Consider the following 26,508-nt stretch of genomic DNA (forward strand, 5'->3'; position numbering starts at 1 on the left):
GCATGAAACTTCTGCCCAATTAAAAACAATACGGTAGGAAGTATGATGGAAAAATATTAGCAAGACTTTATTTTGTGATCTTACAGCTGTTTTCTGGTGTGGTGGCAAGATGCGTTTTCAAATGAATTACTGTTTGGAGGGGTGCCCTGCATCTGGGACACCCTCAGGACCAGGAAATCACAGTAATGCAGTGTGAGGGGTTGTTCCTCACACTGACATCAAAACTCTGGCTGCTCTCACATTTGTCATAGAATCATAGAATGGTTAGGGTTGGAAGGGACCTTAAAGATCATCTAGTTCCAAGCCCCCTGCCATGGGCAGGGACACCTTCCACTAGACCAGGTTGCTCAAAGCCACATCCAGCCTGGCCTTGAAGACATCCAGGGATGGGGTATCCCCAACATCTCTGGGCAACCTGTTCCAGTGCCTCGAGGTTGTCTCCCAACCTCCCGTCTCAGGAGGGAATGAAGGAAGCACAGCTGTCTCCTGAAATATTTAGGAGATCTAGTGTAGCTATTTTCATGTTTCTTGGAGAATCCAGAGGCTGAAAGGGTAACTACAGTTTCTGTCACCCTTCATATTAAGAAAAAGGAAGAGTAAGATTTCTTACTTGCAGTAAAATTGGTTATTGGATCTCGATGCATCAGCTGCTCCAAATCTTAAGTAGCAATTGAAGATCTTCTTAAGTGACGTGTCTTTTAGTCAAATGTAGTTAATGCAATATATATTATTGACTAGGAAAACTGTGTTTTATTTAATTAAGAGCTTAGAAACAGCAGAACCCTTTTCCTGGTATGTGCCATTTCTAGTGGCAATAAAAAAAATTTAGATCTGTTTTCAACTCAGCTTAATTTCTTATGCTGCTTTTGTTTTTCACAAATAGAAAATACTGAAAAACAACCTTTTTTTACATGCCTTGAGACAAATTAATATACTTTTTTTTGAGTCTTATTTAATCTGTGATACTGTTTTGTTTTGTGGTTTTGTTGTTTTGTTTATATAAAACATTTTTCATCACCAAGAGAGACATTTTTGAGAGCTGTTTGTGTTTGACTGTTGGGATAAACATCAAAAGAAGGGTGACCAGCAGGTGGAGGGAGGTGATTCTCCCCCTCTGCTCTGCTCTCCTGAGACCCCACCTGGAGTGCTGCGTCCAGTTGTGGAGCCCTCAGCATGAGAAGGATATAGACTGGTTGGAGTGAGTCCAGAGGAGGCCACGAAGATGCTCAGAAGGCTGGAGCACCTCTGCTATGGGGACAGGCTGAGAGATTGGGGCTTCTTCAGCCTGGAGAAGGATCCAGGGAGACCTTATAGCACCTTCCAGTACCTGAAGGGGGCTACAAGGAAGCTGGAGGGTGACTTTTAACAAGGGTCTGTAGTGACAGGACAAGGAGTAATGGCTTTAAACTGAAAGAGGGTAGACTTTGATTTGATATCAGAAAGAGATTCTTCACAGAGAGGGTGGTGAGGCACTGGAACAGGATGCCCAGAGAAGCTGTGGATACCCTATCCCTGGCTGTCTTCAAGGCCAGGCTGGATGAGGCTTTGAGCAACCTGGTCTAGTGGAGGGTGTCCCTGCCCATGGCAGGGGAGTTGGAACTAGATGATATTTAAGGTCCCTTCCAAGCCAAATTAGTCTATGATTCTGTGATAACTTTGCTGTGGTGCTGGACTGCTTCTGCCAGGAAAAGACCTTAGTAAGTAGCATCAAACTGGTTCTTGCTGTCAGAAGTTTGCAGTTAGAATGCAAGCAGAATTTGATCCCATCTTTAAGAAGTTGATTTCTTTTTTCTCTTTGCTACATGACTGCTTTCTACATCTGTTTATCATACATGTTGCAAAGGTCATCACTGTAATTACTAATGAAAGCTCAAAAAAGAGGGAATCAACCTTTCCTGTGTTTCAGCTAATTTTCATTTACAACTCTGCCCAAACCCAAAACTAACTGCGTATTTTACTAACACTGAGACAGATCTGGAATGAGAGGTCTTAGCTGGGCATGTCTTGGCCTGAAAGTTTTTTGGCAACATTATGAGTTCAGGGAAGAAACTAAGAAAGCTCAAAGAATTGATTTGTAGGAGCAATTATAGCACTCAGTAGTTGAGCTAGGGAGTGATTAAAGGTGTGTGATTACAATGCATGTGTCAGGCATAAACAAGGAGAGGAGATGTTTACTGGAAGAAATGGAGAAGCATAGCCTGAAAAAGTACCAGTAAATAAAATGGTGAAATTATCCCTTAACACCAAAAGTTGGAAACCTTACTGCTGGAGACATACCAGCTGTATTAAATGAGCAGGAGGATATATGCAGCTGGGACTCACTCTTCTGGCACTCATGGAATTCTTTAATTTCTTTGATTCTTTAATCCAGATTTAGTGGCAAGCAGGGAACTGCTTGAGCATGTTATCTGACCTCAGACTTAATATGGGTAATTAAGTTCCATGCAGTAATCAACTGATCAAATATAGTACTTGTGGATAAATTAGAGAAGTAGGTTTCAGCCAGTGGTCTATGGATCACTGTAGATTACTTCCAAGATGAACACAAAATTTAATGAGGACAGCAAACTTCTTGTCAGTAGGCTTAAATATTTACTGTAAAAAGTTATGTCCCTGAAGGAGCAGGGGGAAAAACCCCAACAAAACAAAGGAAAGCAGTAAAGAGACGACAAATGTCTGTATACGCTTTAAAAGACAGAAGATTTTAATTTTTTAGAGGAATGGTCAGCACACAATTTGGCAAGATTGTATAGAGGTTAGCTATACTCACTGATAAAACTCTGTGTCTTATTTCATGTTTCTTACTATTTGCAGCTTCTGGCTGTTGGGTCATGTGTTGCCTACCTTCTCCTGAATCACTACTTTGGTCATGGAGTCAGAGTAACAGCAGGGAGACCAATAGAGTCTTGGAGTAGTTACCATAGAGATATCAGAAAGTAGCATAACAGTAGAAGTTTACTTACAAATATTTGAAGGGATAACGTCTCCAGCAGATTTCAGGACAGATCAACTAGCATCTTTCAGTTTTGGAGTTGGCTGAATTTTTATTGTGATGGAGCTGCTAAAGTACTGGCCTTATATCCGTGACTGGGGCATCCTGGCTTTTACTGATCGTCAATGGTGCAGCTGTCTAGAAACATTCTGTGCTATGATGCTGTCTAATTTTTAATTTTTTTTCATATTAAAAAGATACCCAACCCATTGAGTTAAATTAATTCTTCTTACGTATTTTTTTTCCATTAAACTCAGGAAATGCTTTAGAGGTTTTTTGTTTGAAATAACAATGCAATAACAATGCAGTGAATCACTTTAAATCTAGTTTTCATAACTTAGTGTAGGAATGTGTAAGGCAAGAAAAAAACCAGACGAGGTCCTATGGTCCATAGTAATACTTATTTATGAAGTATATAAATAGGATTTCAAGAAATGGATCTTTTATTTATATACAGACTACTTTTACATATAGCATATCTGTAGAGTTACCTGGCTTTATTTCTTATGTCCCCAAGTCTTCATTGTCTAATTATCAGTAAGAGCATCTTTCTTTATCTATAAAATACAGATAAAAATAAGTCTCTTTTCAGTGAACAGTGTCACAGTATGAATAATGAAAAAGGAAACAGGTTGGTATTGACAATAAGCAGTTTGTCTTCAGAATCTTCATAAATATATTCAAAGTGATCATTAAACAATTTCAAATACACGTTTCTAGGGTTTTCTCTATTAATAAACAGGCAGAGAGACCATCCATGTCTGACTGCAAATTATTTGCTCTGAACATTTCAGTTGCATATATAATTCTCAGTAGTGAATTCTTGTGATTGTTTTTAAATTATTTCTTTTTTTGAAAGTTTTGCTCTTGTTTCTATGACAAGAAACCTAGCTCACAGTGTCATTGAAAGCAGTGAAAAATGTGAAGTCATTTATCTTGAAAATGATGAAGAAACAATGTCAGCTGTAAACAAAAAAAGATAAACAAGAAAAACATTAGTCTTCAGGTTTTTGTAACTCCCTCTAGACAGCTTGTTAAGTCACACTGAAGTTAGTACATGCAATGGAAAGACTTCCAAAGTACATTTTTTGGAACAAACCACTGAAACCAGTGTGATTTTGCTCATGTCTTTTGCTATTCTGTCATCTAAAAGACCAAAGTAGGGTACTAACCATACAAGTTTAAAACTCCCTATATAATGTTTGGCTATGGGACAGGAGGTTTTTCATATACATCTAGTTTGATTTGGGGTTATTCAAGCAGTCCTTCTGTTGTGCTTAGTGACACTTATTAATGAGTGGTGTAGCGTGGCTATTAGCATTAGAAAAAGGGAGTTTTTTAATTGGAAGTATACCTTCTTGCCACAAAGGTTCTTTCAAAGTTGATGTAAATATTACAAGGTGTTGTTTGTTTTTTTTTTTTTTTTTTAAAAAAGAAAGAAATTAAAGGTATCTTTTTAAGAATTGAAAGTAGGGACTCACTATGTTGTACAGGGAGACAGAGTAACCACTGTAGCATAATTTAAACCAATCTGCTGCTTTTTAGTGCGTTATTTCCTTGCTCTTTCCTTTGCATTCAGACAGTCATGATTGTATGGCTGAGGGATGGGGAAACAGACAGAGGCAAATTATGCTAAGGCTGAAATAAAAGCAGTGCTGCTGGCAGCAGGACGGTGTGATGGTCACCATTGTTCCAGGAGTCAAAAATTCTCCTCCTGCTGACTTCTGCTTGCAGAAGGGCCAGTGGTTCATGCTTACTTAGTATGTTGTCTTCAAACCAGTTTTCACAGTGGGATGAGGAAAATGACAGTCCCAGCTGGTAAAATCCCAAATCCATGTTTGGGGTGGAAGTCTCTGCAGGGCTGTGTGCCCTCAACCTGAGTTTGGGTTTGTCTTCTCTGCCTGTTTCCATGGAGGCCACTCTTATACCAGACAAGGTTATGGGATGGAAATGAAAAAATTGTATCTATTAAAACGTATTATTAGATGCCTGGCTGCAAAATTGGAAATGAAGAAAAGTTTTTGGTTTTTTTTATTTTTTAAAATTCTGGATTTAACATAGCAAGAAAATCTTGGTGGTGTCCCTGTCACTACGCTGGACAGTGGTGACTTCTCTCCATCTGATGGCTGGTTTGCTCTGGAAGTCTGCAGGTTGCATCTTGGTGTTTGAGGAGTGCCTCTGAGTTACTGTGAGAGGTAGAACTGGGTTGTATTTCTCCAGCGTCTTCACCTGCCTCTCAAGCAGCCTTCTCTCACTGTTTGCTTTTACCCAGAGGAATCTCCAATTAGAGCACCTACCAGGTTGGTTGTGAGGATTCATGTTTCCTTCCACCTCTTGCTTCATTGAATTAGGTTTAAAAATAAAATACTTAAACTTCCTTCTCCTTTGTTTTGTGCGACAGAGAGCATCACTCTCCCCATCTGTCTGCCTTCCTTCCCCATGCACTTCCCTGAAATTACTCCTCTATTGTGTTCCTTAATTAATTATACTCTTCCCAGCTTCAGGCTTTGTTTTTTCTCCTTCGACTTTTTCAAGACAGTGGCAAAATCCCATAATTTGTGTATCAAGAGACTTGCTAGTTATAACTGTTAGGTATCTTGCAACATCTACTTTGCCATAGAGACCATAAACAACAAAATTAAATTGCAGGCAATGTACCTGTTGCTAAATTACTTAGTCCTTCCAAGCCATCCTCTTCCATGCCTTTTACCAGTTTGATGGATCCTGCTGTCATCATTAAGGGGAAATATTTTTTTGTCTTTTTACTAAGTAGTAATGCATTTTAAAAGAAAGGCTGTTGTATAATACCATGACTTTATTGCCTCACTGGCCATTTATTTTAAAGGCATACAAAACGCTTCTGTGCTTAGGCAAGGAGATGAGAAAATGAAGGTAGATGAGTGGGTAAATGAGGGATAGGAGGTACGGGTGTTTGGCCCCTCTCTTTTGTATGATCTTTTCTAAGCAGGAAAGACCTGATAGCAGGTAGTAGTACCCTGTATCTCCAAAGTGAAGCCTCACCATTCAAGAAATGGGGACAGCAGTGAGGCAGTGTGGGGAGGAGAGGGCTTTTTGCTCAGCAACCATCAGAGCACAGCACTGTATCTGTTGTTGACCACAGCTGAGAAACTTAAAGGTCAGATTAAAAAAAAAAAAAAAAGTGAGTCAACAGGGGAACATTCGGGATAATGAAATTCCAGTATGATTAGTTTTTATATAACCTTGTTGTCACACATTCTCCATTGCTGGCAGGCTAAACAGAGAGGTATCCTGATCTAGCTGTAAAGTCCTTACGAATTTTGTTTGGGGTTTTTTTTTTCCCCCCCCCCATCTTTTCTGTGAATGTAATCAACAAAACAGATCAGCAATGTCCATTCATCTCGCTAGGATATTCCAAAAGCGTCCTGAGTGTGGCAAAAAAGAAGATAAATCTTCCGTAGCATAAAGAATAGGGCTGAGTGATGCACAGAACCCAAAGCTGGGTTTACAGTGGTGAAGACCTTTCAGCAAGGGAGAATTTAGGAATCATTTTCAGGTCAGGATGGAAATCACAGAGCAGAGGACAGGATTGACTCATCCTAGCTCTGGAAAGTCAGCATGGAAGTACACAGAGAGATGTAGAACAACTGGACGAAAAATACAAATCATATGAAGATGTCATGTTTGATTTATCCATACTTATCTTCGAATAAGAGTAACCAGTTTCTTAAAACTCTTAATTCCAATATAATAAAATTTGATAGCTTTTTTTTCCTCTTCTGCTCAAAGTTATTAAGCCTTAAGACTAAACTTTCTGCAGGTTGACAGGCTGCACACATCTTTCCATTTTGCAGGGCTGGATTAAACAGGACTCCAACAGCACCAACCACTCCAACACAAAATTGGGAGCATGCCAAATCTTGCAGAGTGAATCCCAATTAAACTGCAAGTGAGAAACATTTTCTGTTGATAAAATTTTAGCCAGGGTAACCTCAGTCTGCAGCAGCAGAGCTCCCAGACACAGGAATGTCCCTAAAATGGATATATGTTGCGGTTTTATTGAGTGTGGTTTGTTTGTGTTATTTTGGTTTTTCGACGCAATACTTTTAACACATAAGAAGAATCTGTGCAGTAAGGAAATGTATTTGATTCTTTTGTGCAAACCTCCTTAAAATGCAAAGAAGAGCGACTTGGTTTGGTTTGAAAGTGCACTAGAGCCTGTGTTTTAGCATGCTATTTAGGTGAATTTGTATTTGGTGCATTTTTCATGTCTTGCTGTAATTAATCACTCTCAGTTTAGTCTATACTTTATCAGTGCTACTCTGAAATTTCAAAAATGGCATTAGTCACAGTCATAACGCGAGAAGGACTTCAAACAAGAAAAGACTCTTCACCAACACTTGGTATTCTAAGAAAAACAGAAAATCTGTAGCTCAGTCATGTTTGAATAAATGTGAGCAAAATAAATAAGCAATTTTTTTTTTTTTTGTTTGGTGTGGTCGGCTTTTGTTGTTGTTTTGGGTTTTTTTTACAAAGAAGATATGCATTAATTCATGTTTGGCTTGGTTTATGTCTCTTGACATGAAGTATTGAGGCTGTAGTCTAGGAGATACTGTGATCTTTTCCAGACATAAAAACTTATCTCACTTTTTTTACTTTATCTTTCCCTTAAAAAAAAAAAAATTTCAACTTTACATTTGAGCAATAGTTCATGTAACTTTTCATTCTTTCAGTGAAGTATAGCATGGCTAATTTTGAGGCCATTCAGTATTCAATGGACAGTGTTTTTGTTCTTTCCTTAACTATTTTAAACATAAAGTGAGAGTTGAGCATAAAGTGATGTGTTTGGTATGGCCTTTCTCATTCTTCATGCTTCGGTATAATGACTTAGGAGAAAGAAGGCACAGTCACTGCTGCTTTGCTTGCTGTTAATTTAGAGCTGGCAGAATCGCTTAATCTGCGACTACCTAATTCTGAGAGATGCTATAAACTGGATTTTCATCAAGTGTAATGAGTTAGCAAATAGTCGCAATCCTTAAAAGAAGGAGAGAAAACATGATAATAGCGCAGCACTAAAAGGATGTGCAGTATGCTCAGCTTCGTGAAGCATATGAGTTTTAATACATTTATTAAAATGTGAGACATTGCCAAAGATTCAGAATGGGTCACTGATTAAAATCTGTGGCTGCTTATATATCTATCACTGCTTCTTCTGCACCTAGCTCTGGACTTTTGATCATGCTAATGTTGCTGAAAAAGCTGCTTCACAAACTTCAACAACTGATCTGGCTCTTGGGCAGTCTATGAAGACAGTCTGGAGTCAGTGTGGGATTAGTATCTCCACCTAAGGGTGTGCAGAAATGTTGAAGATGCTGCCTGATTCCACAGCTCCAGCCCCAAAGCCGGAGCTCCAGCAGCAATGAGCTCCTTGTATGGTTTGTCAGGATGATCCCTGTATGCCCAGCCACCTCCTGTGTCATGCAACGCCCATGAATGAGCAAACAAGTTCAGCCCAGCAGTTCTTTAAGTTGTCTCTGGAATAGTGGAAAGCTTCTCAGGCAGCTCTTTGGAGATGTGGCTTAAGACTAACAAGGTGGAAAATATTTCTCTTTCTGTACAGAAATAGTGTCCAGGAGACTGGGAAAAAAAAATAGGATGCATCTTAGAAGAGTGGCTACACAGTGAGCCCTCTAATGATGATACAAGGTGCCTATGGTAATAAAAACCTCTTCAGTTCCCTTTCTTACAGCCTTGTGCTACTCTGTTGGGTCACAGCTCGATGGATGGGGGCATATGAAAATCAAGCAAATATACTTGTGACTACTGGATGTGTTTCTAAAATAGTGCCTCTTAGGAGATGGAAAGGAATGTAACTCTCAGAAGATGTACCGAAAACACTTAATACATTAACATAATTTCATAAATATGTGTTCTGTGTCTGGAGATTCTTACACCTACGTACCAGTACATTAACTGGGATTTTCCTTTTTTATTTTAGGTGTTTAGTGAAGTTACTCATTTAGAAACAGTACACACAACACTATAATAAACCCCTGGTATCTGATGGATGTTTGCCAAGCCTATCATGTTTTTAAATTGTTTGCAATTAGATGGAGCTAATGGAAAGTGCACAGTATAAGAGCAATTTTTAAAAAAATAGTAACAATACACCGTTTTGACAGGTTCTTTTTCCTTCATGGAAAAGCTACCTTTTCCTCCCCCATTCTCCCTACTTTCTGTCTACTTGGAGATGTGTGGGAGATGAGGAAGCATCCGGAACATTTGTCTCCTCGGGAGGTGGAAGGTGGAGAGGACTCCAGCCTCACTGGTATTTTCTCTTTGATTTCAAAGGAAGGTATGCTATTGGGTAGATTATTGACCCATGAAGGTGATAACTCTGGTATTTGGCAATACTTCTATGATTGTTTTTTAAAAATATCTCCTGGAATAATTTATTAATTTATGGGAAGAAGAACTTTTTTCCTCCATATATATGAACTTGGTTTGCTGCTTTTATTTTCAAATATGATTGTTTAAATCTCCATTTCAGAGCCATCCCATAAGTATGAATATATACAATACAATATATATGTTGATTTAATATGCTTTCCCTTTCAGAATTACTTGGTGCACGCAAGAAGATTTAATTCCTTCACAAAATTGCTATGTGACCACATATTCAAGATAATATTTTTCTGAAGAATACATTTACTGCTATGTAACTCTGGTGTGATATTTTACAAAATAGAATTTGTGATATAATTTGTTGTATAGCTACTTCTAAAAAAGCAAATTATTGAGATGAATAGCTATTTTCTTACATTCTTTGAGTTCCTGAGTGGTAGCTGAATGCCTGAATGTCCCTGCTCAGGTTCCTGAATGGTTCGTAAATAGCAGAGAGAGTATTCATTGCGGGGAGCAGTCTGACTTTAGCTGGAAGTGTTTGTGGAGTCAGTAGTGCAAATGCATTTTTAATGTAGACTTTAATTTGCTATGGGTAAATCTATCTTCTATTTCTGTTGTAAAATTTACCGTTAAACTGTGTAGACAAAGAATAGTTATACTACGAGGTCATGAACGCTTATGGTTGTTAGTTATAATTCAGGTAGGATTGGGAGTCAGGGAAGGTGGAAAGGATTTTCTGGAGGGTTTTGAGGTTTTTTTCTTAACTCATCTCACTCTTCTATGGATAACTTTAACCATGTCATTATTCCCTTTTGCCCTAGGTTATTCTCTACATATGTTACAGACTTCATCGTGTCAGTCAGATAACTGCTTAGGGTGATGTGTTTTTTAGTAGTAAACTATATTATAATTTTATGTGCTCTACAGCTGGGTGTTGTCACTCCCCCTTGGAATAACTTGCTTTTTATGGTTTTGAGTGCTTGATTGATTTCCTGCAAAATCAGTAACAGGTAACAGATAATCCTGATCAATGATAATTTCTTGGAGTGTAGCACAAGGGATGACAAAATACTCATAGAAATAATACAGTATTTTGAGTATAAAGTTCTTTTGAAGAAAACAGTCTTGAATCAGGAACTTGATTTCCAGCATGCTTTGCACTATACAAAAATCCTTTCATTCGTGCCCAGTGCCACATGTAAGGCATGCCCTCCAATTTCAACATAAATAAAAATAGCCATGTAGCATATTTCACATTGGAGATTGTAGTTCAGATTAGAATCCTGTTGTGTTATCTCTTTTACAAACAGAAAAGGATAACCTGCTTTATGGTCCTGTATGACTGACAAATTTTAAGGGCAGAGATACACACGAAATCATAGGCAAAATGGAGAACTAAACCAGGTATTTCTAGCCCTAGAATAGTGCTTAAAGTTTGTCCAAGCCTCTTAACCAAATAAAATTTGCCAATTAAATGTTTTCTCCATTAAAATTATCAAGAGTAAAGTATGCCTGGGAACATGTCAGCTTTATTGAAATGTATGTTTTGTTGGAGAAAAGTAAGGGGAAATGCATTGTTCTGTTACTCTGAAAAATCGTCCATTTTCATTCCAGAAGGGTGGTTTTATTGTGAAATATCCCTTGTATGTCTTTTGAGGGGGGAGAGGAACCACCCAAAAAAACCCCAAAACCAAACCAACAAACCCCTGAAAAAAGAATGTCATTTCATGTAATAAAAATATTACGGTTTTTGGATTTTTATTTGGCTTTTTTTTCAGTCTGAGATGAAACTTTCTTCACAGAAAACTGAAAAATTGGGTTTTGTGTTAAACAAAACACAAACAGCTAACCACACCCCATTGCTCAGAAATAGGGATGCTGTCTTTCTGCTTTGTGTTTGGTAGCTCAAAGTGGTTTCAAAACCAATCAGGTTTCACAGTCACAAAATACAGAAGATGCTCTCTGCTTTGGTCTCTGCTGTACTTGAGAACTGAAACATCTGGAAATGGTCCAGCAGTGCGACCGGCTGTCCCACGGGGTGAAGGTTTAAGAGTTGCTGGGGACCAGGAGCTGTGGAACTGGCAGTCCCAGCCCTGCTTGCACTGATGGCCGCGTCAGCCTGTGGATGCAGATGTTGCCAGCTGAAGATAACTTTTACCTGTTAATACTTATAAACAAGGAATTTATGTTATGACTGGGGGTGTGGTTCTAGCTGTGTCATTAGTTGATAGGTATCTCTTTAGTAATCTGTTCGCTGTGACTGTGCTAAGAATATGTTGATCTGCAATGTGGCAAGTATTTGGGATGACACGGCATGTTTTTTTCAGTGTCTGGCCCAACTTCTCGAGGACTTAAGGAATCAGCTGCTGGAAAATCAGCTGGTCCTCTAAGCCTGTGCTGATCAGAAATTCCTGTGGAAGGCTCCTGTGTTGAGCTTCTGTTCCGAGTTCAGTGCTCCTGAACTAAAACCCCTGTGCTAGCCAGGCTAGCTCCAGAACACATCTGAAGTTCCTTTAATTATTCACTGCACAAACTCACAAATCCCTTTTTCTGGAATTTATGCAAAACGAGCATTTGTCAAGTCCCATCCTCCCCCAAGCTCCATGCCTGCAATTTCAATTCTTGGTTTATAACTCCATTTGGAGATTGCAAGTTTTGGAACCTGTGATCTAGTAAAATTTATGTCTTTGAGTGTGACATCTTGAACTAAGTGGCTAAAGTTCTCCATGTCAGGCAAATCTGGGTTTTCAACAAGCTATTTATCAGCTTGGACTGGAATAAAAGATCTTGTAGGGAAGAAGGTTTAACACAGCTTTCAGCTGATAAGTACTCAATCTTTCTATGAAACCTTACTATAGAAATTTTAATAAGTAGCAAATGTAATAAAGCTGTTTAATCCCAGGATCATGTGGTATTGCTTTTCAGGTTAATTATTTATGTGGAATTCAGAAGAGCAGAATGAACTCTGGATCTTTTGAATATTGACTCCTGTTGCCTTTAAGAAATGAATGTAATTATTCTGCTTTTCAGTGTAGTCTTTTTTTCTACAAAACTGAGTACAACTTCTTCTGATTTCAGATCTTGAGCCCTTTTCATCCAGCTTTTTAAAATGTTCTCAAATGTACATACTTTTATTCAGTCCTGTTACTCATCTCTGTTGTGCTTAAACTGGAGAATGTTCCTTGGGCTTTCTCTGTCACCTATTGATAAGTCTATTCCCATTTTCTTTCCCTGTTCACCTATGCAATGCTGGGTGTCCGTACATTACTGTAGACTCCTTACAATATCACTTCAGATCTGTTTGCTGTGATGCAGAACATGAACTTGTGTAGTTTGCAGTAGTTCACCTGAGAAGAAGAGTCCTGAATAGGAGCACCAGCAGCACCTAAAGATGATGTACCTGCTTCATTCTTGTACAGATGTGAGAGTAACTGACTTATTTACCTGTTCAAAATGAAAGAACACATTGAAAAGAAGCTAGCTGGGTAGCTGTGCAGTCACTTTCTTGGGAGGAAGAGCACATTTTACCTGTGGCTGACAGATGCCTCATCAAGCCTGAAGGCAAATTTCGGTGCCTGTGAAGGCTGATTCACAGTGGTGTCAGTAGGACTGCAGTGGACACGCACTGTGTCGAAGGATGTTGATGCAGCGTTGGCCTGTTTCTCAGAAGGATGGCAACCTTCAAGCTGGAGAGAAGCAGTATTCCCTGCTGTATAAACCTGACTTGGAGAATTAAACTGAGTATCCAAAAGCAAAGCTTAAACCAAGTGAGAGTGCAACAGGTTGTAGGAATGTATACATTCAGCCTACATAAGGAAATTCACAGCTGTGGCTGATTGACTGACCTCAAGCAGCAGGGAGGTTGTGGAGGTGATATTGTTGAAACCCAGGCTATGGTTTATTAATGAGCTTGCCCAAAGAGAAACCCCGTGAGAAGTAGCGTTGCTTTGCCACTGGTGCTCAGATGTGATATTCAGCCTATACGCTTCTTGACTTCATTTTTCCATGTGTTTTTTTTTTCTTGTTTTCTTCATGCTGTGACATTTAGTCTGACTGACATTTTCAAATGTACAATAATAGAGATCTGTATCTTTTAACCTTAAAAAGAAAAAAAAATGTAGGATGCTTTAAGTGGGCTTCTATGGAATCATGTTGGGTCAGAGCTGAGGGGGGAAAAAATAATCTCAATTTGAAAGCAGGCGGAAGGCAACTGAGGAATCTGTGACCAGTGATTGCATAAATTTTTGCTCTGAGTTGGAGCTGACGCAATAGCTGGACTTTGGCACTGTATGCAATCTTGGACTTTCTTTTTTCTTTCTCATTTTTTGCATACTGTGTCTTTTTACACTCTTAATATTTCTCGTGTTGCCATGTGGACATCTTATTCTATTGTGCTGTGCAGCTTAGCTTTCTGTTCCCTGTAACATTGTTTGTATACAATTTTGGGGGTTTGTTGGTTTTATTTTTCTTTAAGAGGCATGATAGCCTTCTGAGTTTGAAGATTTAAGCACGTGCTGACTCAGATGGTGACACTGCATAACCATTTGATGGTTATGATGCTGAAATCAAACAGTGGCTAAGATTAATCTGTTTAACAGCTGGAAGTTGTGCTATTGTAGCAAAACAGTAACAATTTGAATATGAGTTACCTTTTTCTACCTGTTTTGAATTATGAAAGCATTAGTGCATTAGACTTGCTGCCTAGTTTTGCTTTGCTTTATTCTTTTAATATTTCTTGCAAATTAAAGATGGAAATGTAGTTAAACAATTCTCTAAAGGTCACACATCTTGTTTTAAAGCTAAACGAAATATTTACCAGAGAAAGACTTTACACAATATTTACATGTAGCTAGTTATTCTTTAAAAAAAACAAATCTGGAATTTATTCAGTTCATTTCATTATGGTTTTTTCACAAAAATTATATTAGGCATGTTGTTTGGTTTTCTGAATGAAAATTATATTGACCTATTAGCATTACATGACTGTACAGACACTTTGAGGAGGTGGTGTTTGTTGATGAGGCTGGCCAACACAGCCCTCCTACCACCAGCTTATTCCCTTATTGCAAAAAAGAGTTATTCCAAAAAGAGTGAGTCTTATTCCAAATAAAAATTAAACATTCATTCAGTAAAACATTCATTGCAGAAGGTGGCAATGAGAACAGTCCAGAGGTTTTCGCCCAGTTAAAGAGCTGAGTCCTGTGGCACATGGGGTGATGGGCTCGGACCAGCCCCAAAATAACTGGCTAGAGTGCTGGCAGCAGGACAGTGAAAGCCTGGCTGCCACCATGTGCTGTGGAAAAAAGAACATGTCATCGGTGCTCATAGCCAGCTCTGCCTGTTATTGCTGTGTGTGACATTGCTGGCAGCACAACTCAGTGCAGAAACCCACATCTCCAAAGTGGTGGGACACACTTATCTTTAGCCATGGCACGTTACCCAAATAACTTGGGGATATAGCTGCACAGACTGCACTGACAAGTGAGTCTCTGTCTCGATGAGGTACTTTGGGTTCAAAAGAGGTGTTCCCAATAATCATATGTCAAATCAGTCATATTTATCTATGAAACTCTTTCTCCTTGGATGCTGGAACAGAACTGATGAAAAGTTAGGTGTTGTCTCTTTAATGTTTTTACCATTTGCTTCTGCCCTTCCTGCCTGTCTGCATCTGTGTTTGTCTCTCGCATTATCTATCCCCAGATTATAAAATCTTCAGAGGGTGCATCGTCTCTTTGCCTGGCAGGGCTTCCCCCATCCACCTTCTCAGCTCCTGAGGCTTTGTTCTGATTTTTCCTCCCTTTGGTAGGCAATACCCTCAGTGTCATCACTTTGAGAGCTGGCCTTTTGCAGCTTTTTGTTTTCAAAATGTACTGTTTAGTAATTAATCTCAAATGAGAGCAAGTCAATTCTGTTAGATAGTAATGTATAATGAATTGTGGTATAAACAAAGAATGTACGTAAGCTGCACACTTGCATGAGATGGGCCTTCTTTGGGACAGTTTTGTGCACAGCATTCCTCCTGTGAAGTTGCTTTGGGTAAAACAAGAAACAAAGGTTTTGATATGTGAAACTATGTGAGAGACAGGAATATAACTGCTTGGTGGGCAAAAGCAAAGATAAAATTAGTAATAATTGTAGTTTGTCAATAAAATGATTGATTAAAAAAAAAATTAAATAGAAAGCATTTGTGTGGTGCCAGAACTGAGGTTACCTATTATAACTGCTATGGATTAATATAAAACTATCACAGACTCTGTCATACCACACAGCTTTAAATAGCCTTGCCTTTGCATGTGAATACATTCCTTACTGTTCCTCAAGCCTTTTATTTATTTATGGAGTTTTTGTAAAGGCAAGAGAATTGGATTATACGTTATGCTAAACACATTTACTTATTATTGTTGTTTCAATGTACCGCTTAAGGTCCCAGTAAGAATTTTAATTTTGTTTATTTTTTTAAGAAACTTTTTTTTTTTTTAGGTAAAAGTTTGCAAAAGTGGCTATTTTTTTTAATTTTGACAATTCAGACTGTTCAGGATGACCAAAGGAGAAACGTTATTTAAAAACTGAACTTCACACTTAGCCTTTTCCGTATGTGTTTTCCTTTCTTTCTGTAGAGAAAGGATGCACAAAGATAGTCCTCTCGATCTAGGAAACAGATGATAGCACACAAAGCCCTGTTTTTATGTGCACTGTGGTGTTTTGACTTTTAATTAATGGTGTTTTTTTAACAACTTCAAAGTAAGTTAGTAGAAGAGGGGTGAGATCAGATGGTGTCTGATGTCAGCAAGTGAAAATGGAAGAGGGTCATCTGACCCTTATTGTGTGTAAGAAGGATGGGGGATTGTATCTCTTAGTATGAATTTTTTTTAGTTGGTCTTCAAATGAGAAAAAAAAATACAAGAAAACTCAAAAAGGAGGAGAATGTTATCTAATCAAAGCTTCTTAGTTAACTAATGACGTCAAGCAGTAACCTTCTCTTTCTCACCGTATTTCCTTTGGACTATAAACTATTCCATGCAGCTAGAAAATACCACATCCATCATAGCAATGTAGCCCTTTTCTGTGTTTCATTACGTGGTGGGTTTATCAGCACTGAGCATGGGAAGGAGATGAAGAATAATATCCTCTTTAATTGAATTTGCGGATTGGAATGTGGGGAGGAGGAACGGCCCATGCTGGTGCCTGGCCAGTGCCCTGGGTCACCAGCCTCCTGCTAATGGAAAACCCTTTAATGACTGTACCGACCAGGTGCCAGGATATGAAATACAGGTGCTTGGTATTGTACTAGTGCCTAATGTGGATTTTGAGCTACAACAGTAACAACGTAGGGACACGACCTGCACGTGGTCTTGCTCTGTGCTGACTTGACTGCTGTGTGTGAGAAAGATGAGCTCCGCTTGAGTGCGTAGGGAAATGCGGGCAGGTGTCAGACGTTATCGTGGAGAAATAAAAGCAATTCTTACCTTGAGGTGATTTTTTTCATATGACCTTGCTGTTAGAAAGAATAACTTTGCCTTCTGATATCGTTTTCAGCAGCACGTTACTTTTTCTGGCTGTTTCCAGTAAAAGTAGTGATGGTACTTAGGATGTTCAGGGGTGACCTCATGTGCACACGAGTAATTAGAGCAGGTGTAATTTTAAATTCTAAAAAAATAGCATGACATCTTTTTTTCTGAAAAGATAGCTGATAACTGTCAAATATTTAAAAATTAGCAGTGAAATTGCAGTTGGCAAGTCCTTACAGTAGCAATATTCTATGGCTTTTTTTCTTGATGCTTAAGGCAGTCTAGAACATGAGTGTCATCAATTTGGTTTTTTTCCTCAGAATATGGTGGCATGGGCTTGGACTTCTCCTATAGCATTGCAGTGGCAGAAGAACTGGGAAATATTCGCTGTGGAGGTATTCCTATGGCTATTGGAGTGCAAGCTGGAATGGCAACTCCTGCTCTTACAAGGTAATTTTCAGAAAGTTAGGTTTAGTCTAAAATCCATATCATCATGTGTTTAGGCTTAAAACCCAATCTGTATATGAGTAGAAAAAAAAACATTACTGTGGAGATTGACTGTCTAGTTGCTCTTTGGTAACGCTTGAGGAAGGAACCTACCCTCTATATCTCTGACAGTTTTGTTTAGGGGAGAAAATACATGGGTTTTTTTAAATGTTAGAATACTGTATATTAAAACACAGGCCTTTTTTAATAGCAAGTGATATGTTTACAAACACAGAGCCTTGGTGCCACAACCAATAAAACAGTCTTAATTCCAGAATCCCCCTATTCATGTTTGTGTTCTTTTCTTAGCCAGATATCCCAGTGCAGTTATACTAAGGATGCGTTTAGTTGTAATGATTAGGATCAGTCTAATTTTGTTGTATAGTTTACATGCTGTTTTCCATCTTTACAAGGAGGTTCTCACTGACTCTAACTTTTCAGAAATAATGATCAATATTGCTGTAAGTTCTAAGGTTGTAGTACATGTATCATGTTTCCTAAATAAACCCATTCCAGGCAATTACTTGTTTTGATTTTTCCCATCTGCTTGTGTCAGTGTTCCCCTTTTATCACTTGCTATCATTAGCGTAAGAGAAGCTGGGTTTTGCGCTTTTTCAAGAAGAGGCATATACTGAGTTGCTTTGCTCTAACGTTTGGTACTTAATTTGTATAGTGCACGTAAGGTAGGCCAGAGTGGAGACTGGTGTATATATATATATATAGGCACAGCTTTCAACCTATCATTAAAAGAAGTATCATTAAGCACTGTTGTCATGATGGCTGGTTCTGTGGCATGCAGAGCCAGTTCTGCAACTTTGTGGTTTTGAATACCTGTGAGGGTCCAACCTGGCCAGAGCAACACGGTGGGGTAACGTGAAGCCAAGCAGCTGCTTCTGAACCAGCTTTCCTCAAAACAGCTTCACACTATTTCTATACCTTTTGAGGTTTCTCCAGCTCCTGGTGACAGCTCGGCCGTGCTACGGTGGCAAGTTTTCTGGTGGGTGGCCTTGAGGTCTCCTGCTCCTACCATCCCAGCTCCGGACACCAGCCATATGAGTGATTTTAAAAACTGCATGATCTGAAGAGGGTAATCTTTAATATGACTGCTTTTTTCTTGCAATACCTGCGTTTTTGTGCAATATGCATTCAGTGCAACTGAAGCTAAAACTGGGAGCCAGAGCACTTTTGTTACTGTTTTTTTTTTCTTATGCCATTTTTCATAAAAAATAAATGTTTTCTAAACGCACTTTTTTTTAACTGGCGTGCTTTCTTATCCTGACTGAAATAGGGACTCAAGAAGAGAAAGCTGATTGCAGTGCGGATCCTTTTAAATCCAGTGAGGCTTCCATGCTGCCCAAGGGTACTTGCTGCTGTTCACCATGCATTTCTAACCCTTTCTGTACCCGTAAAGAGCATCCCTTCCCTTTTGTTTTTTCTTCCTTCTTTTCCTGTATCTTGAAGATCCAAGAAGTACTGCTAAACTGGACCTGGACATCAGATGGTAGGATGCCTGTGGAGGACTACCCTGAAGCAAAAGCATGGCACAAAGCTACTGCATTATTAATAGTCTTGAGTCTGGGAGCAGAACCAAAACAGAATTGTGAGAAATTCACCTCTTGCTAGTATGTAAGAAGCAAAGTCAATGCAGGTCAGAGTTACGCTCTTCTTTGCCTGAAGGAAATCTTCTCTATATTCCTAGGAAGTCCAGGAGTAATCTAGTGTGCCATCTTTGAGATACTGTAGATTAATGCATAGATCATGTGAAAAAACTGTTTTTTTCCTTTATTTTTGCTTTGGTGATGGGTAGTACTCGAATGTGTGAGCTCCAGTGAAAGAAAGCTTGAGTTGATCAGGTGCTGAGAGCCATGTTAAAACTATGTGCAGCTGTTCATATTCAGAATTTAAATTTGCACTTAATAGTGTATCATACTAGTGTATCTGTCAGTCTACTCAGAACTTTCCTTCCTAACTTAATTAATTCACTTCAGCTCAGCTTTTTTCCCCCTGAAGCAGAAGAAACAAAAGTGAACAAGATCTGCGATTCTACCAAGATAATTATCAGCACAATTAAGTCAGAATAGTGACGTGTGATAGACATATTTTCATTCAATGTAGCAATCTAACCTGTCAGAAACCTCATTTTTATGTATATTTGGGCTGAATAAAGGTGACTTCAAATTTCCAGTTGGCAGAGCACATAAACAGAACTATGTGGATCAAGGAAGTGTTCTTACATCTGTATTTTGCCATGGTTTTATTTTCCATTTACCAACCATTTAAAAGATTGTATACCATTGTCATTTTAGTGTTTATATTCATGACATTCCATCAATGTTGCTTAAATATTGTGGAGCAAGAAGGGATGGACCACTAACATGCAACTCGATGTGTCAGAATCTCACACTTGGGAATTCTGGGTTACCCAGCATCAACAAGGAGCTTTGTTTTATTGACTGTAGACTCATATGTGTGTGTAAACACACACATGTGCATGAAAATATATTTTAGAGTGATACTAAGGCTGCACAGTAAATCACATGGGAAGCTCTGCACTGGGGTATCACCCTGTCCCAGAACGCAGACATAGTCTGGTCTGTCTTGAGCCAGAGCATGATCTCATTGCAAACAGAGTGTTATAATTCTGGACCTGTTAAACTGGAAAGACATTTATGCAAACCTAAGATTTTTCTGGAATGTGTTTAAGATGGGTTCAATTTTACAGAAACAACATCTCTAACACAATAGCTAGCCGCTTGCTGAGCTGCATGTCCTTCATGCAAGACATAGAGACCCATGATCGTCTGAAGATAATATTGCCAGATTGGGTTATTTAATTGCAAAATAACTTCTTATGTAGCCTCATTTTTTGGGAAGAGCTGAACTGTTTTCTGAAACTTAAACTAAACAAAGATATCAAACCAAAAACATTATTCTGAGAAAAGTTATTGTGATGGAAATTCTGTGTTGAATTAACTAAAGGTTGGAAAGTTTTAAGCATCATATAGCATTGCCAAAAATCACTGCTAGCTCCTCTCATAATCTGATTTTTCATGTTGTTAATTGGGGTTTTTTATGGAATGTTCAGCTGGTCTTGCTTGATCATGTCCCAAGGAAAAGAAAACAGTACATGGCATAACAGACCTGGGGTCCTTTTCCCAGTATGCTGGAGGAAGGAGTAAACACTCCAAGCTTGCTTCTTGTATTTATTTAGGATTGCTGCCGTGATTGTTATCAGCAGGGACAGAAGTAGGAATTGAGCTCCCTGTGTGCACAAAGTGTTGCCAGCTCCCAGTCTGTTCTCTGGCCACCCCGTGTCCTTCGACTGTTTTGTGTCAGGGTTGGAGTGGAAAGGAAGAGTCAGAGTTAGCTACAATGGCATCACTCCTTTGGAAGTACTGGGACTGTGCTTTAGAAGGAGGTTCCAGGTAACTGCAGCCTGCTTGAGCAGCCAAAGGAGATAAGTGGAGATTCTGACCTGAGGAGCCTCACACTGAAGAGAAGACTGAGAAGGAGCTTCACTTCTATGGATTTCTGCTCGCAGAAGAGAGACATCTCATGACCTGAGGAATTTTTCAGTCTGGCAGAAGAGAGGTTTGAGGACTGGTCCATGACTTCACCATTGACATTGGGAGACCAAATCAGTGGTTGTTAATTAGGACAAAATCAACTATTGAATGAGATGGACCATGTTTTGAATCAATGAAGGTAGATAAATGTTGTAAAAAATGAGCTGAATTAAAATACGGACAAGTGAATATTTGTGTTAAAATGCCATCAGCAGTTTGCTGTTTCCTTTTTTGGTTTTGTGGGGACTAAAAGAACGGCTGGGAAGGAGCACTAATGTATTTCACTGTGTGAATTAAATGCAGATGTGAAATATGAATAACATAAATACAGATATTTGCAGAGCGTGACCATCACATGTCATAAGTTTTCAGTCACCACTAAAACCTGGCAAAGAGCTGGTACAAAAGTCAGAAGATATGCAGAGAGCATATCCTGTCTGACTGCAGACTGGTGCAGGATTGTTGACAGGAAACCCCAGGGACTATGTTTGTTTAGATCAGGTAACCCTCAAAATAATAGGCATAAAGGTTTTGGGCATCTAGACCACATGTTTCTGTGGGATTAAGATGCCTGAATACTTGTAAAAGCCTTGTTTAAAATGACTGTGGCTGAACTTCTGGTGAAGGCTCTGAATCATAACTTTGGAGGGTAACTATACCATCTTTTGACTCTGGGACACATTTCACCTAGTCGTTCAAAAATTGATCACTGTCTGGGTAGAAAAAAATTTGTAAGTAACTTCTAAATAAAGTTTAGCTTCAAAAGCTTTAAATATCCTATCTTTTTTTGTTATATTGTTGTAGGTTTGGATCTGATGAGTTGAAAAAACAGTTCCTCGTCCCAACCATAGCTGGAGATTTTGTAGCTTGCTTGGGAATCAGTGAAGCTGGAGCTGGGTCGGATGTCGCAAGTAAGTTAACCTAGCAAATTGCCAATTTTAGTCAGCCTGGTGTCTTAAAGGAAATAATCTGGTTTTCCTGACCTTTCCCTTTGCCACTATCATTTGTAAGAAATACAAGAGGAAGGAAAGTCTGATGTGGTGAGGGTGAAAAGTAATATTCCAAGAGCAGTAATGCCTCTGATGCATCCAAAAGCAATCAAATTCAGTGTGTGTCAGTGAATCAATAGCTGTAACCCTGTGTGCACTGAGCATCACAGGTTAATATGCAGCTGTCATGCTGTCCCTGGATTCCTCCAAGCATTTTTCCTGCTGCTGCAGCCTCCCCTACTCTGTCGGAGCTCACCACTGTAGTTGCACTGCCACCCTCATTTGTGCAAACCTGCAGACGTGCGTGATAGGGTGCATGGCCCATTGAACTGTACTAAAACTTGCACTTCCTTAAACGAGATCTCTCCACTGAATGTGGGCAAAGTGCAGAGCTAGTCCGTTCTGAGAACATCGGCATCACACTTTCACAATGAGTTCCTCTCACTCATTCTTACCTCACCTCAGCCCCTTCCGTCATTCCTGTGAAGCAAAAATGGCTCTTAACTGGTGATTGCTTTGGTTTTAGCTAATTGAAGACTTTGCCATGTCATATCTATTGGCTTTGTGATCAAGTTATTGTACATACAACTATTTTTCTTGGTTTAGTGCAATAATAGGTTTAAAAACATGGACAAATGAAACTATTACTCTGAAGTGCCTGAGTCCATAGGTAATTTGAACAATTAAATTAAAACATACTGTAGAAAAAGTAAAAGATATTTCATTTGACTGAATTGTGGACTTCAAGAGAAAGGGAGAGACAAGACGGCACTTTCAGAGGTTTTGGTGTTGGACACAGGGTGGTTAAAGCTGCACACATTGTGCTCTTACAAATTACTGACACGTCTTCTTGCAGACAGAATCGCTGTGTTTCACAGAAGTTTTTGATCAGCAGAGCAGAGTCCTATGTCTATATCCTGGACCAAACTCATATTGGTTTTTTGCAAGACAAACAGATTCAGTGTCAGAGCAAAGGTACAGCAGATAGTTTTCAAGTGAGTTAATGGGGATAATGAAATAATGGAACTAATTGCTGTTTTCCTGTCTATTGAATTGATTTTGTTTATAAGAAAAAAATATCCATAATTTTTATAGACTGGTTTTTCATCGAAGTACTTAAAAGTTTGAATTTTTCTGATGTAGGAAATATATAGTTTATTTTCATTTATGGATCTCTAGTTTAATTAGATGATTATCAGTACTTGATAAATGTGATTTTTTTTAATGCAATTTTCCAGATAATAAGTAACACAGGTTCTATGATTCTAAATATTTTTAGCTGCATGTTGTTTCTCATCTAGTTTAATTTGAATGACACGCTTGGATTAATACAGTTGGAGAGAAGTTTGGAATTGACTAGGATTATCTGATGAACCCCGACTGCAGCTGGGAGGTAGACTGCAGGATGAAAAGGGTACTTTTTCACCTGTCACAGATGATCTGATCCCTGCTATAAATCTAGAAACCAGTTTACAGTGCTTCTAAAGGGTAACTCAACGGACCGCTTAGGCGTGAGGAGCACTAGCTTGTGTTCTCAGCAGCGCTGTTTTGCGCAAGGCAGGGAGATCATATCGTCTGCAGGTGAACCGGTTTTAAAAGAAAGTGAACTGTGTGCAACTGCTCTTGATACTTTGGTTTCTCATGTTACTAGGATGTTTGTCTCCCTTAAATAAATGAAGGACTAGTAAAATATAGGGACTGTTCACATGTGAAGCTTCTGCCATGCAAGCTGCTGTATTTTAAACTGAAGAATACACAGAGTAAGGTATCTGTAGCAATTTCTTCTGCCAGTTCCAAAACTATCAAAGGTGATGGGAACACAGGGCGGGGGGGGAAAGGCTCTTCTCTACATGACAAGTGAAAGGCACACAGAATTAATTTATTCAAAATCCAACAGAACAAAATGGACTGTGTATTTCAGTCTGATATAGATTTCAAGTCAATTTGAAGAAGCACCTGTCTGCTTTCAAATGCAGTTGTATATTGTAGGTAGTATTGACTGTATAAAAAAAAAAAAAACCCAAACAAAAAAAACAAGCACCAAGATGACTTGAGAGGCAGAACAGTACAGAGCATTTGGGATAGAAAGTGTCTGTCTTTATTTTCATGATTCTTGATATCACAGAGCATACATATTCATGTTGTTTTTGATGATTTTGTCTCATTCTGTCTCACTACCAGTCCTCAGTTTATATAATGTTTTGCTCATAGTTTTGGGGAGATGTTTAAGAACACATTATGGAAGGAACTTTCTCTGTTCAAGTTACATCTTCTAGGAAACTGCACCAAGTAACCCTATTCATGTCTACCTTTTCAGCTTAGACACCCTACCCCTTTTCCTCTCAGTGGAATTACATCTTTCTGCTCTTCTCTGTTTATATCATTGTACGTAGTGTCTGTAATGGTACAAATGCTTCTCCAACCCTCACAGAAATATTACCCTCCAATATGTACTGTTACGCAACATTTTGCTGGTTTGTGAATCGTCATCAACTATGCACATCATCTCATTAGTGGTTTTCTATGAAATATTGTAAGATGGAGAAATCTTTCTTATTACTTTCTGCCTAAGTATGTGTACTTGCCATGTTGAATTTGAAAACTCATGATCATTCCTTTCTTGCTGGGCAATACCTGAGTTGTCCATTAGTGTATTCCTATTCTGCTTTCAAAGGTCATTAATGGAAATATTAAGTAGGTTCCAAAGGCTGATAGCCAAGGAGGGGTTCCAATAGTACCCTCCCTGCATATCAGCGCTTCTTCTTTTAATGTAACCTGATGCAATTTCCCCTTTGCCAAGTTCCTTACCCACGTTTCCACTTTTGTCCTAACTCTTATGTTTTAAAAAAATTTAATTCATAGTTTCCTAGTAAGATCATATTTTAGTTTGCTTGGGTCCAACAGGATTTTTCCTGTTCTGGTTTTCTCTAGAAAATCCATTTTCATAATAAACAAATCAGGTTGCTTTGAAATACAATACCACTAATAAATTGAATTCTTTTCTTTGCAAATGTGTTCTGAGGCTGTGTAAATTGCCAAAACCAACAACCTCTGTTTTCACTGATTTTAATTTCTGTACAGCCCTTCCTGTAGATGTCTTGATTTGTCAGCTGTATTACAAATCTTTTTGTAATGTCATGTGAAATATTTCTTTAGTTCTGAGACATGCTCTATATGCCTCATGGTTTGGCGCTTCCCTCCCCACCCCACCCCCCCCACAGTCTCTTTTCATGTCTGTGGCTGAAACATTTGTGTTTGCTGCCTCAATCTTCTTGGATTTTTTTTGTTTGTTTTTTGTTTCATCAGCAAGATGTAACTTAGTTTGAACTGTGGCAATTCTCATCTTCTGACTTCCAAACTGTTGCTTACTTCGAATGATTAGTCTTTTTCCTTTCCTGTAGACAATCTCCTGTTTTTTGAAGCTTTGTTTTTTGGTGTGATTTGTTTTTTGGTTTTTGTTTTGTTTTGTTTTTCCCTGTGTTGATGATATAAATTCCAGATGTATTATTTTCATTTTTGACTTTAAGGATATGTCTTGTCTATCTTTGATCTTAAGATTGACCTTAAAAGTTGAAGGCAACATTGCCTTTTGTCAAATCTGTTTGGATGCATGGCTGGACTCGAGCATAGTGGAGAAGAAAACTTGAGTCTCAAGTATGTTGTGATTTGAATGGTGAGATGACCAACCCTCGTGGCTTACATGGCACTAGCTAAATCATATGCCTTTCGATGACTCCTTGCTCTGTAAGCCGTTGTGTTATAGACACCACAGGGCCAGTGATGTGGACCTGCCAAAAATGAGTTATGGACCACCCACTGAAGTAGCATTTTCTGAGATCTATGCTCTATCAGGGAGAATAATTACAGTCAAGTATTCCAAAGTATTTTCAGAGCCATATCCTCGAGACTGAGTCCTCTTGACCTTAGTAAATTAAGTAGGTTTTCAAAGCCTGCTGTATTTTAAACATAAACTTACTTACTGACCTAGTCATCTTTCTTCTAATCAAAGTTGAGGAGAGTCAGCTCTTCATACCTTCATTTTAAATATTCAAATACTTCAGAACTGAAGGAAACTGTCAACCATAACATTTGGGAATACTTGAACATTTCCATTAGTAAGGCATTTGTTCTTTAATCTGTATTTGGGTGGTTAGTCCCCTGTGACGCCATGCTTGCAAGAACTATTTACATTTGTGATAACATCACAGTACTTATTGTTCCTCTGCAGACCTTCCCTGGGACCTCTATCTAATCTCTTCAGTAGCTGTTCCACAACAAAAGGATATGTGATGTAAATCACTGTAATGCTCCCATCCTTTTCACACTACTTCAGTACCATGTCATATTTCTTATTCTACCTCTTGTGTGTCCTTCATTTATTATTTAGTCTTCCTGTATATGATTGTGCAGTGTCTGTGTCCATGCGTTACAAGCATCAGTACTTTAGGTTCCTTCAATTTGTTGGCCTTCATTATTATAAAGATTACATATCAAGGCCCTTGGACAGATTTGGCATAATCCTTTCATTGATGGAATAGTTATATAGCTACTGGGTTTATACACACTAGTACTATCTCTTTCCC

At 38.7% G+C, this 26,508-nt stretch overlaps 1 protein-coding gene across 1 annotated transcript in view; it reads left to right on the top strand.

Moving 5' to 3' along the window:
• The window catches only part of LOC104507203 (probable acyl-CoA dehydrogenase 6), a gene marked incomplete at its 5' end in the record, with an annotated part of 71,961 nt that overhangs the window by 25,408 nt on the left and 20,045 nt on the right, over positions 1 to 26,508 (top strand). Inside the window, 2 exons of the mRNA XM_010148410.1 lie at positions 17,205 to 17,334; positions 21,741 to 21,847. Coding sequence (XP_010146712.1) covers positions 17,205 to 17,334; positions 21,741 to 21,847 — 237 coding nt within the window. The remainder of the gene's footprint in view (positions 1 to 17,204; positions 17,335 to 21,740; positions 21,848 to 26,508) is intronic.

This window comes from Eurypyga helias, unplaced genomic scaffold (genome assembly GCF_000690775.1).
Source record: "Eurypyga helias isolate BGI_N326 unplaced genomic scaffold, ASM69077v1 scaffold3643, whole genome shotgun sequence".
In the NCBI taxonomy this organism is placed as follows: domain Eukaryota; kingdom Metazoa; phylum Chordata; class Aves; order Eurypygiformes; family Eurypygidae; genus Eurypyga; species Eurypyga helias.